This window comes from Eptatretus burgeri, chromosome 3, assembly GCF_056783735.1.
Source record: "Eptatretus burgeri isolate ZD-2024b chromosome 3, Ebu_testis_v1, whole genome shotgun sequence".
NCBI lineage: Eukaryota > Metazoa > Chordata > Myxini > Myxiniformes > Myxinidae > Eptatretus > Eptatretus burgeri.
This window is the reverse complement of record NC_140963.1, coordinates 39315360-39334489: the sequence shown is the minus strand read 5'-3', so window position 1 is coordinate 39334489 and position 19130 is coordinate 39315360. Positions and strand designations below refer to the sequence as shown.

The 19130-nt window shown below is 41.1% G+C and overlaps 1 protein-coding gene across 2 annotated transcripts in view; it reads left to right on the top strand.

The window, feature by feature from the left end:
• LOC147029735 (potassium voltage-gated channel subfamily A member 3-like) overlaps positions 1 to 19130 on the top strand; it is an 87177-nt gene that overhangs the window by 49149 nt on the left and 18898 nt on the right. Inside the window, exon 2 of one of the 2 annotated variants that reach the window (XM_085873008.1) lies at positions 1495 to 1580. The exons of the other annotated variant lie outside the window; for it this stretch is intronic. Within the exon in view, the coding sequence (XP_085729134.1) occupies positions 1495 to 1580 (86 nt within the window). The remainder of the gene's footprint in view (positions 1 to 1494; positions 1581 to 19130) is intronic. 2 annotated transcript variants of the gene reach the window in all.

Below are 19130 nucleotides of genomic sequence, written 5' to 3'. Positions count from 1 at the left end.
CCTTTCTGGCATTGGTCCAGCATGGTTCGGATCTGAGTTTAGGCGGGTTTTTATACCCGATAATCCGTTCATCCTAGCCGGCACGGCTTTGGCAGTTCCGCTCAACTGCACCCGAACCGGAGTTGGTAGTCGGTAGTTGGAACTCTACCGCAATTAATAGAGTGACCCGGTTCGAGCAAGACGTGCTGAGGGCATGGTTCCCTTGTAGTTGAAATCGCGAAGTTAATGAGGTAAATTGGTTCTCGGTAAAAAGACCCTACGCTACGCGGTGGAGATATTGGCGTCCACGGTCGGTTCAGCGACCCGCCGGCTTATGAAGTTATCCGGAGCGACGACCTACAATTCCGGGGAGACTGGTGGAGATGATGTAATCTACCCCACCTCGTGGTCGTTCTCGTCACCGACCCCTGGCCCACAATAATATTATATATATATATATATATATATATATATATATATATATATATATATATATATACATATATATACCTCCCTTATTCACCACTCTATTGAACATGTTCAAGTACTGATAAAAGGAAGGGTTTTGAAAGTGCAAATATGGTGATTTATGTTCTCCATTGTTCAAATATATAATTCACTTTAAATAAAACGAAGATTATAAAAGTCGCATAAATACATTAATTATGGAATTTGTCGTCATTGATGCACCGTTTATACATACCACCACCATATCAAACACGTTACATGAGTTATTCAGACCTGTTAATTTGTATGACGTCCTTATAAACAGTTTGTTTCCTGTTTGGAATGTTTTAAAGTTTTGTTGGACTGCCAGGCAGGCAGACAGAGTTAAAATTTTTTATCTCAGTCCTCTCTGCGCATGTGTGATCGGGACAAATTCAGAGACAAAGAACTGTTAAACGGCAGATTTGTTTTCTGATTAGTGTTCAAAATATAACATTCAATTTAAACAAGTTGTTCCTCGATCATAAACTGACGTTTGTCGACAGACAGATGGACAGATACAAACCAATTGCTTAACCCCACCTTTTGCTTCACGTTTGCTGGGTAATCATAAAATTTCCATGATACTGTATATAAGGTTTAGTGATACAATGTGTGAGGGAAATTGTTGAAGGTTTTATTCCTGATATTGCAATGGACGCAAACACAGAGTAGGTTCCCACTATTGGGCATGAGCTTAGCAGAGCTACAGCCCCTTAGATCTCCATCGGATTGGACTGCAGCCAAATAGGTAGAGCTCATGCCGAAAGGAGTCTATACTATGCCACTGTTTAGCCAGAAGAGCCTTTATAAAGTTAAAATTGTTCCTGACAACACACACACACACAAATATATGTATATCCATCCAACTTTCATGAGCGAATTATTTTGTGAAAATGAAGTTTTTTTTACGTGCATGCAAGCTTATTCATGGATCAGTGTGGACTATGGAGTAAATCAGGAGGTCTTCAATCAACCAGGAGGCATTTCCTTCTTGTTGTGACATCTGGCTATATTTTCTTCATACAGATGGTACGTGCATTGTCTACCCTCGGCATTGATACAGTCATCAATCAATTATGCCACCAATTGGTCTGTTCTGAACCAGCAGTGAGGTATGTTCCCACATGACAGTAGCCTGGACCACCCTCCAAAATAGCCAGTGTACATTGTTCATGTGTATTTGCATGGCAGAAACTGATATTATTATATTCTTGATATGAAAAGCAAGTATTTTATCAACAGCTGGAGAGTAATTACTGTTCAAAAATAACTTTTGTGTTGAGGTGTTAGAATCTGAACAATTACAGGAAATCGGTGAGAAAATTGTTTTTGTCTCAGTGGAAACAATTATTTGCTTCCGATTTAGCTTTTGTGAGTCAATATATATATATATATATATATATATATATATATATATATATATATATATATATATATATATTCATACAGCATCATATGCACAAATGGTTATCTTAAATTCAGTAGGGTTAGGAAATGCAGTTTCATTGTCAGACAAGGCTTGCATTAGCAAGAACTGGTGCAAACCCACAGTCATGTGCTGCATACGAATGAACAAATTATGAGACAAACTCCAATGTAAAATATATAGAACAAACAGCAGGTAAGATGGTTATATATGTCGCTCCAACAGACAGCTTATCATGTGTGCCAGTTCAACAATATAATGTATTGCTGGCAGTGGGTTGTAGCGAAACAAATTTCCCCTGGGCAGTCAATGTCCCCAGACAAAAAATGGATGTTCACCCCCATTTCCGCATCCCACATTCTTCTCTTCTGCAGAATCGACTCCTTAATGCGTCCATAATTGTCTCACACTACATTCGCTCCAGTCCTTCAATACGACTTCCCATCACCACCTTGTGGTTTCTCCCACACCCAATTGTGAGCTTTTATACACTCCCTCTTCCCCTCTCCCATTTCCTTCCTGCCAATGTGCTAGATCACATACTGCAGTGTGGGTGTCTGTTAGTTTTTGTTAACCTGTTCCCCACCTACTCTACGAGCTGTTAGTTCACTCGTCATCTTGTTAACTTGCTCTTCCATGAGCCTCGACTTCTGCAGAGAAAAAAGGGATCTGGAGAGTGGTTAGATGAGTTTGTCCTGCTTCAATTTGATAAGAATCGACAACAGACAGAGAAAGTTCTTTCCATGAGCCTACAGGAGGCAAACAAAGGAGTCAAAGATATATATTTTTTGAACCCCTGGACAGGTTGCTACTCTGCTTGCAAAAGGCAAGACAAGCCCTGACATGGGTTTTCTAACAGAAGATGCATATGATGCACAAAATGCAAAGTACAGTACCAGGGTTGACACGCACTGATAATTATGTACAGTGTGTAGTGGAGAAGGGCTCAAAAGAATCGAGCAAGGTGGAAAACCCCCAATCATTGTCTGGCTTTCCAGATCAGTTTTGGAAAGAATTTGGCCCAATAAAGTTCATGGCTGCGAGCCTGAACAGTGTGTGTGTGTGCTTGAGCAAGCCAGCTAAAACCAAATAAAAGCAACAAAACAATTTTTATGATTTTCTCATTAATTGAGCCAAGGAGGAAAATACAAACGATGTCAGCACAATATTCTTCCAAAATGATATGAATAATAATAATAATAATAATAATAATAATAATAATAATAATGCACTGAGAGTAATACACTATTGATGATAACATTGTAGCAAGATGATAAAAATGATTTATAAAAATAAGTTCTGCCTTCTTGTTCATGTAGACACTAGATAAATGGACTGTTTACTGCACAGTGTACATGCACCACCAACCAGATAATTATCCCTTACAGTCACATGATGAGTTTCCCAGCCACACCCACAGTAACCACGCAACTACTGTATGAGCTGTGGCATTGGGAAAGAAAACGGCTTTGAAGCAAAGCGTCGATCTGGTCACCGGCCAGATACTGATAGATGTGGAATTATTACCAATACTGGCAAAACATTTGCTGTCTAAAATTCCTGATACGTGACACTTAGTTTGATCTTGCCTTTCAGAAAATGTAGTGTGCCTTCACATGTCAGAATTTTAATTATAGTTCCATCACAAAAGAACCCATTCTATCCAAACCCCCTTTCTCCCCCCCCCCCGCATTATTCCACTGGGCTCTAACAGGGGGCTGAACCCGTGATGGTTGCTTGGCAACAGAAGCACCCGAGCCTCATAACAGCATCCGCAGGACGTTTCTCGGTGTAGTATGTTTACACATGTAATCTGCATTGTCCGAGTTAGAGGCACTTTTGTGGGTGAAGTCATAATACATATGTATATATATATATATATATATATATATATATATATATATATATATATATATATATATATATATATATATATATGTGTGTGTGTGTGTGTGTGTGTGTGTGTGTGTGTGTATATGTATATAGATATATATTGTGTGTATATATGTATATAGATATACATGTGTGTATATACTGTATATATGTATATATACATGTGTGTATATACTGTATATATGTATATATATATATATATATATATATATATATATATATATATATATATATATATATATATGTAAATACTGTATATATGTATATGTGTGTATATACTGTATATGTGTATATATTTGTGTGTATATACTGTGTATATATATATATATATATATATATATATATATATATATATATATATATATATATATATGTGTGTAATGTATATACTGTATATATATATATATATATATATATATATATATATATATATGTATATACTGTATATATGTATATATTGTTGTGGCTGTGGAAATTCGCAGAGCACCATATAGGTCCTCAGATCAGTTATGCCAATAAGTCTGTGTTCAGATAGATTTCCCCACCGATGTTTAGCGGAACTTATTCATGTGATCAGGGCTGTGATCTTTGAGTTAGCCGTTATTCCTTTGCTGTCGTTATTTTGGACCAACCGCTTTACAACCACCTCCACCACCAACATCGCTCTGACCAACCACTTTACAACAACCACCTCCACCACCAACATCACTCTGACCAACCGCTTCACAACAACCACCTCCACCACCAACATCGCTCTCATCAACCGCTTCACAACAACCACCTCCACCACCAACATCGCTCTCCACAGCCGCCCTCACACAACCACCTTATCCACAGCGCCAACCACAGCCACCATCTCCTTAACCGCATCTCCCCCAATACCCAACAATGAAACAACATCGCTTCACCTTCAACTCCGCGGGCACCACCATCTTTGCGCCGTCAACGGCGAGATTGCTGCAAACAGACGCGGGGGTTCCTCATTGTTAGCGACGGTGATTTCTACCACGTCCGCTCTCCCTTCAGCGTCAATGATTCCTACCACGTCCGCTCACCCCGAACCTCGCCTCGGAATTCACATTAGGAGAGCGAGAGGGGCGGAGCCAGTGGGGGTTAGAGGTGAAAGTGCGGAGATCAGATCTCGCCTCACGAACCGTATAAAAAGCGTGCAGAGTGCCATTTCAGGCAGTCTAGTCGGTCAGGGTTTGGAGCGGTGTGAGGAGTGGAGTTCAAGTCCAGGGGAGGGCAGTGGAAGTCCGGGTTCACCGAGGAGACGGAGTTGGGAGCACAGCAGGCCAGCCGTGCCACGCGGAACTGCACGTTCGTGTGGGACATGGGGAGAGCCGGAGAGAGGTTGCCAGCCAGCAACAAACGGTCCATGGTGTTCGGGCTTCGGGACAGTCGGAGCAGCGCTGAGGGACGGACGGGCTCTTAAAGAGAGCATCAACTCTGAAAGAGCAAAAGACCCGTTCGTTCCTCTGAGGCGTTGCCGGCTGGGCCCGAATCGCCAGGCCGTCAAACGAGGCCTGGGCCAGACCGCCGTCATGACAGCTGCCATAGGGACGAGACGTCGCGGGTCGCCCCAGCGAGGTGAAGGTAACCAGCGCGGCCTCGCGGAGCCTCTGGAGTCATCACAGCTCCGTGAAATAAAGACCCAAGAGGTCCAGTCTACCCCCTTGTCTTTGATGGAGTTTTTCCTTGCTTTTCTTTGTATGAACGTTGTGGCGCCATGTCCGCAAGTAGAACTGTCGATAAGTGACTTTACATAATAAATAGACTGTGGTAGTTGTTTTCTTGCTCGCGTCTTGTCCCTACCCCCATTCATTACGTGCTTGTACAGTGTATTGCTTTTATTTGCCTCACCTGATTACGTGCATGCCTGCATTTGTGCTTATTCAATAAATGTGCTTGTTTAAATGTTAACCCGATCGTAGCATCCTCTTTCCCTGATTGAACTGCCATATTGAGTTCGGAATTGTAGCTGACTTTTTAATAGCTGATAAAGTGATCGGGTCCAACGGGGCTGTGCGATAATATCCCGCTCGGTTATCCCAAAAGGAAGCGAGCTGCTTAAGCGGCTCGTTTCCAAGCGGCCCTGTTGAGGTACAGTCTCTCGGTAGTCTGCCCGCGCGAATAATTAGGTATATCGACAATTCGGCGATTGACCCTGTCGCACGCGGGTAGAATATTGACTTGGCTGTGGTGTGCTTAAAAACACCCGTGACTGGTTTCCGGCGTTGATCCGGAAAGCCGCGACTGGATTGTCCGTTCGGTGGGCGAAGCGGCCGCTATTAGTTAAACGCGGTTGGTCGCACGCCGGCGGGCGGAAATCTACAACAATATATATATATATATATATGTGTGTGTGTGTGTGTGTGTGTGTGTGTGTGTGTGTGTGTGTGTATGTGTGTGTACTGTATATGTGTAAATATATATATATATATATATATATATATATATATATATATATATATATGGGTGTATGTATATACTGTCTATATATATATATGCGTGTGTGTGTATATACTGTGTGTGTGTGTGTGTGTGTATGTGTGTGTACTGTATATGTGTAAATATATATATATATATATATATATATATATATATATATATATATATATATATATATATATATATATATATATATATATATGGGTGTATGTATATACTGTCTATATATGCGTGTGTGTGTATATACTGTGTGTGTGTGTGTGTGTGTGTGTGTACTGTATATGTGTAAATATATATATATATATATATATATATATATATATATATATATATATATATATATATATATATATATATATATATATGCGTGTGTGTGTGTATATACTGTGTGTGTGTGTGTGTGTGTGTGTGTGTGTGTGTGTGTGTGTGTGTGTGTGTGTGTGTGTGTGTGTGTGTGTGTGTGTGTGTGTGTGTGTGTGTGTGTGTGTGTGTGTGTGTGTGTGTGTACTGTATATGTGTAAATATATATATACTGTATCTGTACATGCTGTTGAGGCCAAAAAATATTGGCACCCTTACACTTTTTTCAAATAACTCGCAATTTTCTCTAAAAATATGTTGAAATTGACGAAAGCATTTTGTCTCCACAATTCTTTATTTCCCTGTTAATATTACAGAATGTTTTTTTGGATCCTCGTGGAGGATCTATCAGTCTTACTCACGTTGTTGTTCTTCATCTTCTTCTTGTGGACTTTTTTGTTTCACAGCCTCCAGTTTTCATCGAAACTTCCTGAAACTTTGCATATATATGTAAAAATACTCTGCGCAGACAGGAACCATCTCCGATTTTGAAAATTCCTCCGAGAAAAAAAGTTATGACGTCAAAATATCTCCGCTGTTAAATGGACGTCGCCTGAAAAATTATCTCCGAAACTAGGCAAGCTTTTTGAATTCTGTTTGTGGGAATCGAACAGTACATCAGCAGAGATGAATTACCGCACATATGATACATCACTATGACGTCATATCAATATTTGTGACGTCATTCCTATTTTTTGTTTCACAACCCAGAGTTTTCATCGGATCTTCGTGAAACTTGCCATGTATATGCAGAAAGCTTACCCACAGGCAGTAACCATCTCTGATTTTGGAAATTCTTCCGAGAAAAAAGTTGACGTCATAATATCGCGGCGAATGGGAATCGCCTATACCATTATCTCCGAAACTAGGCAAGCTGTTTGAATTTTGTTTGCAGGAATCAAGCCGGGCATTAGCACAGATAATTTATCGCAAACCTCATACATCACAATGACGTCATATTCGTTTTTATGACGTCATCATTAAGAGGGCGAGGATGTTCGCTCATTTGAGCCTGTTTGTTTCACAGCCTACAGTTTTCATCGAAACTTCCCGAAACTTGGCATACATATGTAAGAATACCCTGCGCAGACAGGAACCATCTCCGATTTTGAAAATTCCTCCTAGAAAAAAGGTTATGACCTCAAAATATCTCTGCTGTTAAATGGACGTCGCCTAAAAAATTATCTCCGAAACTAGGCAAGCTTTTTGAATTCTGTTTGCGGGAATCGAACAGGACTTTAGCAGAGATGAATCACCGCACCTATGATACATCACTATGACGTCATATCAATTTTTATGATGTCATTCCTATTTTTTGACATTTTTTGTTTCACAACCCAGAGTTTTCATCAGATCTTCGTGAAACTTGCCATGTATATGCAGAAAGCCCACGCGCAGGCTGTAACCATCTCCGATTTTGGAAATTCTTCTGAGAAAAAATGTTGACGTTGTAATATCGCCGCTAATAGGAATCGCCAATACCATTATCTCCGAAACTAGGCAAGCTGTTTGAATTTTGTTTGCTGGAATCAAGCCGGGCATTAGCACAGATAATTTATCGCAAACCTCATACATCACAATGACTTCGTGTTCGTTTGATGACGTCATGATTAAGAGGATGAGGATCTTAGCTCATTTGAGCTTGTTTGATTCAGAACATAATTTTTCCTTTTAAATCAGGAAATAAAAAGAAATGGCATTGACAAAATTATTGACACGCTCGACTTAATATTTGAGAGCACACACAGTCTTTGGACAAAATACCTCCAGTCAAGCGCTTCCCATAGCCATGAATGAGCTTCCTTCACCTCTCTACTGACAGATTGGCCCATTCTTCTTGTGCAAACTGCTCCAGTTCTCCCAGATTTGAAGGGTGCCTTCTCCCAACTGCTGTTTTCAGATCTCCCCACAGGTGTTCAATGGGATTTAGATCTTGACTCATTGTTGGCCACTTAAGAACAGACCAGTGTTTTGTCTTGAACCATTCCTGGGTGCTTTTTGAAGTGTGTCTGGGGTCATTGTCCTGCTGCAAGACCCATGACCTTTGACGCAGACCCAGCTTTCTGACACTTGGTTGAACATTGCACTACAAAATGCCTTGGTAATCTCCTGATTTCATGATGCCAGGCACACATTCAAGACACCCAATATCAGAGGTAGCACAGCAACCCCAAAACATCACCCAACCTCCTCCATGTTTGACTGTGTGAAAGGTGTTCTTTTCTTTAAAGGCTTAATTTTGTATTCTATAAACATAGAGATCATGTGCTTCAACAAAAAACTCTAATTTGGTCTCATCTGTCCAGAGGACATTCCTCCAGAAGGATTTTGGCTTGTTCGGGTGTGTTTTGGCAAACACCAGTCATGCTTTATGTCTCTCTGTCAGGAGTGGGGTCTTCCTGGATCTCCTACCACAGAAACCTCTTCCATTGAGTTGGCACTATCGAACCTTGTGTCTGAAGGTCAGCTTGAATCTGTTTGGCAATTGATCACGGTGCCTTCTTCACAATTCAAACAATCCTTCGCTGCAATCTTCGATCAAGTTTTCTCTTGCAGCCACTTTCCAGGGAGGTTAGCGACAGTGCCATGGGCCTTAAACCTCCTAATAACATTGGGTGCAGTGGACACAGGAACATCAAGCTCTCTGGAGATGGATTTGTAGCCTTGAGGTTGTCCATGCTTGTCTACAATCTTGTGTCTGACCTCCTCAGACAATTCTCTTGTTTTCTTTCTTTTATCCATGCTCATTGTGGTACACACAGTGTCACAAAACAGCAGAATAACTCCTTTTCTCAAGTCAAACTGCTTGAATGAGTGATTTTTATATTGCAGACACCTGCAAATCACTACACGTGAGTTCAATTCCAAAGTAAAGCAGAATCACCTGCTTGAAATCGAATTACTTCGAACAACGTCTAAAAGGTGCTAATAATATTGTCCAGGCCACTTTAAGATTTCTGTGTAGAATAAGCTAATATTTTGTAATTTTCTCAGCTATTTTTGTTTTGTTCTACTGAACACCAAAGAGAAACAGATGTGAATACCAAAAGATTTCTTAATTTCAACAATTTTCTGGAAGAAATGGTGCAATATTTCAGAAAAGTGCAAAGGTGCCAATAATTTTGTCCATGACATGTATATACGTATATATAGAAATACATATACATATATATTGTTGTGGATTCTCTCCCGCCGGCATGCGGACGACCGCTCCTAGCCAATGGCGGCCGCTCTCGCCCAACGAACGGACAATCCAGTCGCAGCCTTCTGGAACAACACCGAAATTCCGCTACGGGTGTGTCTTGGATGCACACCACAGCCTAGTCAACACTCTACCCGCGAGTTACAGGGTCAATCGCCAAATTGTCCATATAACTAATTAATCGCGTGGGCAGACTACCAAGAGACTGTACCTCAACGGGCCTGCTTGAAGCAAGCCGCTTAAGCAGCTCGCTTCGTTTTGGGATAACCGAGCAGGGTATTAATGCGAGGCCCCATTGGATTCTATTTTATCGGCTATTTAAAAATCAACTATATTCCGAACGCAGAACAGCAGCTCAATTAAGGGAAGAGGATGCAACGAACGGGTTAACATTTTGAACAAGCACATTTATTTCACAAGACACATATGCAGTCATGCACGTCAATCTATGCAGCAATGGCAATCATGCAGTTATGTTTGCAATCAAGGAGAGCACGCATGCAATTATGTAACATGTAAGGGACAAACCACGAGTAATGCAAAAGAGCTACTACCGTCTATCTATTATGTGCACACTTAACAGTTCTACTTACGGACATGGCGCAACGGCATTCATTCAAAAGAAACAAAGAAAAACCAAAGGAAAGACGAGGGGTAGACTGGACCTCTAGGGTCTTTATTTCATGGAGCTGTGATGAACGCAGAAGCTCCGCGAGGCTGGGCTGGTTACCTTCACCTATGAGATTCCTCGCTGGGGCGACCCGTGACGTCCCGTCCCCATGGCAGCTGTCGTGACCACAGTCCAGCCCAGGCCCCGTCCGACGGCCCGGCGATTCGGGCATATATATATATATATATATATATATATATATATATATATATATATATATATATATATATATATATATATATATATATATATATATCTTCTTCTTCTTTCGGCTGCTCCCGTTAGGGGTCGCCACAGCGAATCATCCATATGATCCGCATAGTGATTTGGCACATGTTTTACACCGGATGCCCTTCCTGACACAACCCTGATCGCCTCTTATGACACAGGGATCTGGTACACCTATTTTAACCGGGGTATACACCGGCCCAGTACACTGGTACTCATTTCCCCAACCTCGGAAAGATGACAGGCTGAGTCAACCCCCTGGTGTTATACGACTTGGTATATACATATATACACATACATACATATATATGTGTATATATATACATACACATATATGTATACATGTACACACATATGCAGTATATATATATATATATATATATATATATATATATATATATATATATATATATATATATATATATATATATATATATATATATATATATATATACATATTCAGTGGCCCAATGGGGCTTGAACTCAGGACTTTTTGGGTCCCAAGCCGCTGCCCTAACCACTGCGCCAACACCAGGCTCATATATATATATATATATATATATATATATATATACACACACACACACACACACACACACACACACACACACACACACACACACACACACACACACACACACACACACAAGCCGGTAGGCGGCGATGGGTCACCGAGCATATAAACTATAAGATGTAGAGCAAAATGGATGTCATACAGCGGATAGGGAATCACCTTAAGATTATGCATATCAAATCTCATCCAGTTCCATCTACTGATAACTACTTGGTATCCATTTGAATGAAAAGTACCAAAAATACGGTTTGAAATCGGAAATCCCCAAAGTTCGAGGGGGTGCTGTGGGTGAACAAAGATCTAAATGGAAAATCCAGCTCGATCATTTGTGCACAATGTATTCCAGATGATTAGTGTGAATTTTCATGACCATCCGACCATAACCCAAGGAGGAGTAGCATTTGGTGTGAAGGCACCTCCAGCTCTCGCATATTATCGATTTTTGCACTAATTGATCTTTGACCCCTGACCTAAGCGAATTCGATCAATATGTCCTGAGGCAAAGTTGTAGTACTCATTGAGTACCATGAACCTGCAAAGTTTCATTTGTATCGATGCTCTCACCTGGTCACGAGGGGGCCTTCAATTTTCACCAATTTTCACGCATACCCTAATTGTAGGGGCCGCTGTGGGTAAAGTATTCCATATATCACAAAACCGGAATATATTTGATAGAGCATCACCTGTAGATCATCCGTGCCAAATTTCATAACCCTACGTGGGATATTGGCTTTCGGAATTGATTTCAGGTGAACGGTACCGATTTTGAAGGTTTTTCGGTTGCTGCTAGGGAACCAAAGCGTCCCTAGCAACCATCACAATTTTCAAAGCACTAGGTCATAAGATGTACCTACCACCCGAGTTTGGTCAAAATCGGCCCACGTTTACCACCAATTATGCTGATGACAAACGAACAAACATCCGAACAAACATCCAAACAAACAGACAGAATTACTGACAATAAGGGTCACCTATTTCGTTGTTGTCTGTTTGTTTGTGTGCAGGATATCTCAATAAGTTGTGGACGGATTCGAATGAAACTTCGTGAGCAGGTTGGGTGTGTGACAAGGACGAATTGATTCGATTTTAATAAAGACCGAATCCGGATCTGCATTCGAGACTTATTTAATTTTTTTAAGTGATTCTTCTCCATTGAGAGATAGGGCTAAAAACAACATATAGCATGATATTTCAAAAATGTACTGGGCCCGATATGTTCCCATGGATCAGGCATTATGTGGCCGAGGTATGCGCTCTACCTAGTGCCCTTCAAGTTGGCATCTTTGTTGATGAGGTTGAAGCACAACACCTGTTGTTCTCATGTCAGACGTGTCAGTGGCCCCTCTGTTTTTTACTACCTTTCCTCTGGTCTCGCTCCCAATTCTCTCTCAGCCTTATGACCCTCCCCAGCTTCTTCAAGACATGCTTTCTTTTGGTTAAACCAAAAGCCAGGCTTACTTGACAGCTCAACTTTTTTGTTCCTCACTTTTCACTTATGTGGAGCCTCCTTCAATCACACCCTTTCCTCGAGTACTTCAAGAAGGTGGTGCACCAGCCATCACACGTCATCCCCGACACTTACCCCCTTAATTATTACCCCCTTAAACCCTCGCTAAGCTCATCCTCTTACTTCATAGTTACTGTGTTTACTCTCCTGCTCTTTTCCTGTTTGTTAATGTTCCCTTGCTTATTGTGTCCATCTACTTCGCTGCTGCCCCACTGTCATTTCATACCCTTTGTCACTGCTCATCAAGGAGACTCGATCTTGAAAATAATAATGATATGACTCTTATCCCTAATATGAATTTGATTTTTAATTATTCATATCATATGCAACCTGTGGCTGCAAGTTGCATCATTGCTAGGAATGTGGCTGTGCCGCTGATGCAGTGCCCCTTGTAGGTTAGGCCAGGAATTTGTAATTTGTTCATGGTGCCGGCGATAGTTCGCATACTCTTCGCAAAGGACACTGTGGGATCTTTAACGTCCACCAACTTGTGCTGGAAGACGGGACAACTTTGGAATGAAGGACGTCGAGAAGGGAAAGGTTTTTGTCTCTTTGGGAAGTAGGGCAGACACATTTTCCTTGAACCAATAGCTTTGGCACTTTGTGTTCGGAAACTTACTGTGTGGGCCTTGGACTTGGTGGTGTGAAAAAAAAAAAGCCAAATGATTGGCATGTGTGAAATGTTCGAGAGGAAAGACGAAGTACTCAGCTAATGATTTGAGGGTTGTGGTTCAAGCACCATTCACTTTATGCTCTTGCCTGACATTGCATAGTTTTCTATTTGGATCACAAAATATAATCCATATACTTATTCCTGATGGTTTCACCTTTAGGGTAACATATGATGCTTGCACTGATTTTAATGAACAAAAAAGTGTGATTTATTGAAATAATTCTCCAAAAATATATTGTGACCTGAATCTCAGCACTGAACTTGAGAAGGTCAAAATGTAAACTTCATTTCGATTGTGACATACTCGCAATTCAATTCAATGACTATTGCTCATATCTTGCTTGCATTTTGTTCATTAAAAGGACATTGCTTGGGAATTTGCAAAGTTGACTTTGCATGATGGAAACTTGAGCCTGAAAAACCTCAAATCTGACGAACAACAAAGACAGATACTGGGAGATGTAATGCAAAAGACAAAAGCAGTTATATATTTATTTGTACACAAAAATAGTGGAATGTTTGACCCTCACCATTGTATCAGCCCTGGCCCCATTTCTCCTCCCAATGAAACTTGCAACTTTGTCTCCACAATTTCACACACTTGCAGATAATGTATCCAACAACATAACCATTTTTGCATTGATCAAAAGCAGAAATAATTTTAATCGTGTTGTGTAAATGAATGGACACATAAAAAGTGCATAAGTACAAAAGCAGGTAAAAGATACTTTGAATTTATCACTTAAAACAACTAGAAGGGGGGAACTCCGTGGAGCACATACCTCCGCCTCACAATGCCTGATCCAGTCGTACAGTTGTAGATATGGGGCCCAATATATTTTTGAAATATCATGCAATATCGTTTTTGGCCCCATATCTCAATGGTGATGATTTACTTTGTAAATTAAAAAAAATTCTCGTATCCAGAACTAGATTTGTATCTTCACCAAAATTGAATCAATTGTTATTTGTCACACACCCAACCTGTCCACTAAGTTTTGTCCAAATCCGTCCAAAACATTTTCAGACATCGTGCTTATATATCGATTTTGGCCCCATCTCTCAATGGTGAATAATCACTTAAAAATTTCAGTCGCCGGATCTGGATCTTCACCAAAATCTAATAAATTTGTCCATGTCACACACTCAACCTGTCCACCAAGTTTGGCCCGAATCCGTCAACTTTTTCAGATCTCATGCAAACAAACAGGAAAACAAACAAACAGAAAGATGTGATGCATAGCATGAAATGATACTTGAGAAATCGATAAAACAAATTTGATCTTAAAAAATTATTGGTGGTTGAATTCAATGACCAAATCCGCAAATCCTATTCAAATTTCAAGTCAATCATATGGAAATTGACAATTTTAGAACTTTGGCCAATGTCAAAGTGGTTGGCCTATGTTGACCTCAAAAATACTTGTTCATTGAATTCAGTGACCTGATATGCCAATCCTCTTCAAATTTCAAGTCAATGGGATGAAAATTTATGATTTTAGAAATTCCACCTAAGTTGTTGACCTTTTCCTCCATGTTAACCTCAAAAATAATTGGCTGGTTGAATTCAGTGATCTAAAATATAAATCCTCATCAAATTTCAAGTCAATCGGATAAAAATTGAGGATTTTTGAAACTTCACCGAAGTTGTTGACCTTTGGTGTATGTTGACCTTTTGACCTATTTTGACCTCAAAAGTAATTGGTGGTTGAATTCAATGACCAAATATGCCACTCTTCTTCAAATTTCAAGTCATTTGGATGAAAACTGCCAATTTTAGAAATTAAACAAATTTGTTGACCTTTAGCCTTTGTTGACCTTTTGACCTCAAAACCATGAGACTTCTTGCTTATGAAGAACTCTACCATGTGGTTAAGTATTGTGAAGATCGGTTTAAAATTGTGACCTGTAGGTGATTGACATACAAACAAACAGACAGACAGACAGAATAACGCACAAGACAAACCAATATATATATATATATATATATATATATATATATATATATATATATATATATATATATATATATATATATATATATATATATATATATATATATATATATATATATATATATATATATATATACTGAAACGCAAAAGAAACTTACCACTTGTTTGAAATGTAATAAAATTGTAAAAGTTCAAAATAAAACAAACCAACAATTGCTAATTGAAACATTGGCATTTTATTGATGACATGTCAAGTTTTTAACCAAGATACACCATCTCATAAGTTATTTCTACAGAACAGAACAGCACAGGGTGCAATGTCAGTCCCCTTTCAATAGCGTGTGGCCACCATTGTTTTGGATACAGGCAGTGCATCGTCGGCGCATACTGCCTACCAGTCTTTGGATGGATTGCTGGTGGATTCTGTCCCACTCAGTCCTCAATGTCTGAAGCCATCTGACTTAGGACCATCTGCCTGTCCTGCCTTGCTGTGGTGACTCTTGGCCTCCCTGATCGAGGTCTGTCATCTGCAGAGTTGTGGAGGGTTTCTCTGTCCACGAGGGCCGATATCGTCTGGTGTGAACAGCCAAGGCGAGGTGCCACCTCACGGTAGCTCAATCCGCCTTGCAGTATGTCCAAGGCACACTGCCGTTGATCCCTTGACAATCGTGGCATGTTGATTGAAATGACCATTTTGCACTGGCCTTTTTAAAGCCAATATTAAGACATCACGTGCAGCTCATTAAAATCATCCCGTACACCTTGGCTAATCACTGACAGTCAAAACGGCTGTTCAACAGCTGTGCTATGAAGTGACCATTGAAGGTTCAAGTGACCATCCGTGACCATTTTGTCTAACAGTGAGGACACTATTGTCCACAAATAAGTTCACACATTTACTACACGCAGTGTTATTCTTGATATTTGGATGTTTAAAAGGTGGTAAGTTTCTTTTGCGTTTCAGTATATTTGAGAAATCTTCGATTTTTCGCAAGCAACAGACAGACAGAGATGAAAACAAAACCTCCATCCACCTTTGGTGATGGAGGTAATTATTAATAAGCCATTGGCTACACATCATTTCAGATAAACTGCTGAATACTCTCATTTTATTACAAACAGATTGTGATTCTGGCTCATCACTATGTTACTGAAAATTTTGAGAACCACTTGTCGCTGGTTGTCACATTAGAAAACTAGGACACTCGGTACAGCGCATACCTCCACCACGCAATGCCTTATCCACGAGAACATATCAGGCCCAATACATTTTTGAAATATTATGCTATATATCGCTTTTGGCCCTGTCAATAGCGATATTGACCCTGTCAATTGACCCTTTTGGCCCCTGTCAATGAAGAATCACTTTTAAAATTAAACAATTCTCGTATCCAGATTTAGATTGGAATCTTCACCAAAATCAAATCATTTCTTCCTTGTCACATACACAAACTGTTCACCAAATGTCATCCGAATCCGTCCATAACGTTTTGAGATATCGCGCCGTAATATTGTTACGAATCTGGAACCCATGGCACGCAACAGACAGGGTCCCTATAGAACAGTTATATCGATGTCTGTGTTCTAGTCAGGGTTCCTTCCCCTTTGTTTAATGGGTGAATAATTGTATGTGCGCTGTGAATTATTTTATAGTTAGACCTTTTGTTACATCAATTACTACAACAACAATATCCTCCTTCGTTTCTCGTCCCACCATCATCCATCGGCACCATTAAACATGTGCGAGTCAGCACGTAAATGGGCGGAGTTTCCTCAGCCACCAGAGTTCTGACTCCGCCCCAGAGAGATGGAATGTTCCTCTCGACCAATGAGAGGTGAGACGTCTCAGACACCGACTTTCCCATGAACCCTTGACCAATGGGAGGCGAGGCGTCTCAGACACTGACTTTCCCATGAACCCTTGACCAATGGGAGGCGAGGCGTCTCAGACACCGACTTTCCCATGAACCCTTGACCAATGGGAGGCGAGGCGTCTCAGACACCGACTTTCCCATGAACCCTTGACCAATGGGAGGCGAGGCGTCTCAGACACAGACTTTCCCATGAACCCTTGACCAATGAGAGGTGAGATGTCTCAGATGACGAACTTTCCCACAGCCTCTCGACCAATGAGAGGTGAGACGTCTCAGACACCGACTTTCCCATGAACCCTTGACCAATGGGAGGCGAGGCGTCTCAGACACAGACTTTCCCATGAACCCTTGACCAATGAGAGGTGAGACGTCTCAGATGGCGAACTTTCCCACAGCCTCTCGACCAATGAGAGGTGAGACGTCTCAGACGGCGATCCTTCCCCATGACACCCCAGCCTGCAGGAGAAATGCAATATAAGGAATGCCAGGGCCTTGGAAACAGCGTCAGGGTTGGGCGATCGGGTTCGAGGAGCTGGAGATCGACTCGTCTGGTCTGTTCGGCTTGGCAGTGCTCGGGTCGTCTCTCGTCTCGTCCACCTGGCGTCCGACACTTTTCCTCCGTCCCTGGTGCTTGGAGTGGCATCGTTGCTGCGGGTTCGAGTCCTGCCGAGCCAGATCGTCGAAGACCACACGAGGTGGACAGGTCCAAGCGCAGGCTCTGGTCTCTAGCTCACCTGTCCTCGAGCTGGAGGCCTTCAATAAAGACCATTAGGGTCCATTTCTGTGTGTGTGTGGGTGTGTGTGTGTGTGTGGGTGTGTGTGTGTGTGTGTGTGTGTGTGTGTGTGTGTTGTGTGTGTGTGTCTGTGTGTGGGCCTGTCTTTAAGTAGGAACTGTTAAGTGCTTTTTGCCTTGTACATCCTGCATTTCTTATAGTCGGATTACTCTGCTCTTGCGTGCTCCCCCCTACCCCCCATTATAAATAAATCCCCTGTTAAATGTTTCAGCTCGTTTTTGTGTTTCTTTCATTGGCTTAGGCATTTTGGGCATTTTGGGAAGCGGCAAATTGTACATTCGGACCAACGGACCTTGGTAACCATCCGCTGGGGTTACGCACGGGTTGAACCCGGAAATGACTCGCCCCGTTTGAGTTCCGTCGAGGGTGTGGTTTCCCTTGTAGTTGGACGGCGTGAGTACTTTGGTAAATTGGAGTTAGACAAGTGGACCCTACCTTACGCCATCAAAATATTGGTGACCACGGTCCTCTCAGTGACCCGTGACCTTTCGGATTTGTCCGAGTCACAACCTAAGTTCCGGTTGTTCGTTGGGAGATGACTCCACTTCTCCAACTTTTTGAGATATCGTGCTATATGTTATATCAGCCAGATCTGTCAATGGTGAAGAATCACTTTTTTTTAAAATCAGATCTGGATTCGGAGCTTCACCAATATCTCATCAGTTCATCCTTGTCACACACCAAACCTGTCCACAAAATTTAATTCGAATCTGTCCACAACTTTTTAAGACATCCTGCACACAAACAAACAAACAAACAAATGAAATTGCTCGTTGAGCAAGGAATTGCCGGAATAACTTTGTCATATCTCCATGATCTCTGAAAAAACAAAAACCTGGAAATCAATTTGGTTCTTATAAGTCGATAGTGCTCTGTTTAATGAGTTATAGCACTTGGTTTGGTCATGATCATAACTTGGAAGTCAATCGGACTTGAAATGGCGTTTTTATCGCAATTTGAAATTTTTGACCCGACCCCCCTGACGTTCGACCCCCGACCGCTAAAGAAGGGTGTTGGTGTGACACCTCAATGAGATATATAGCTGGATGCAGAAT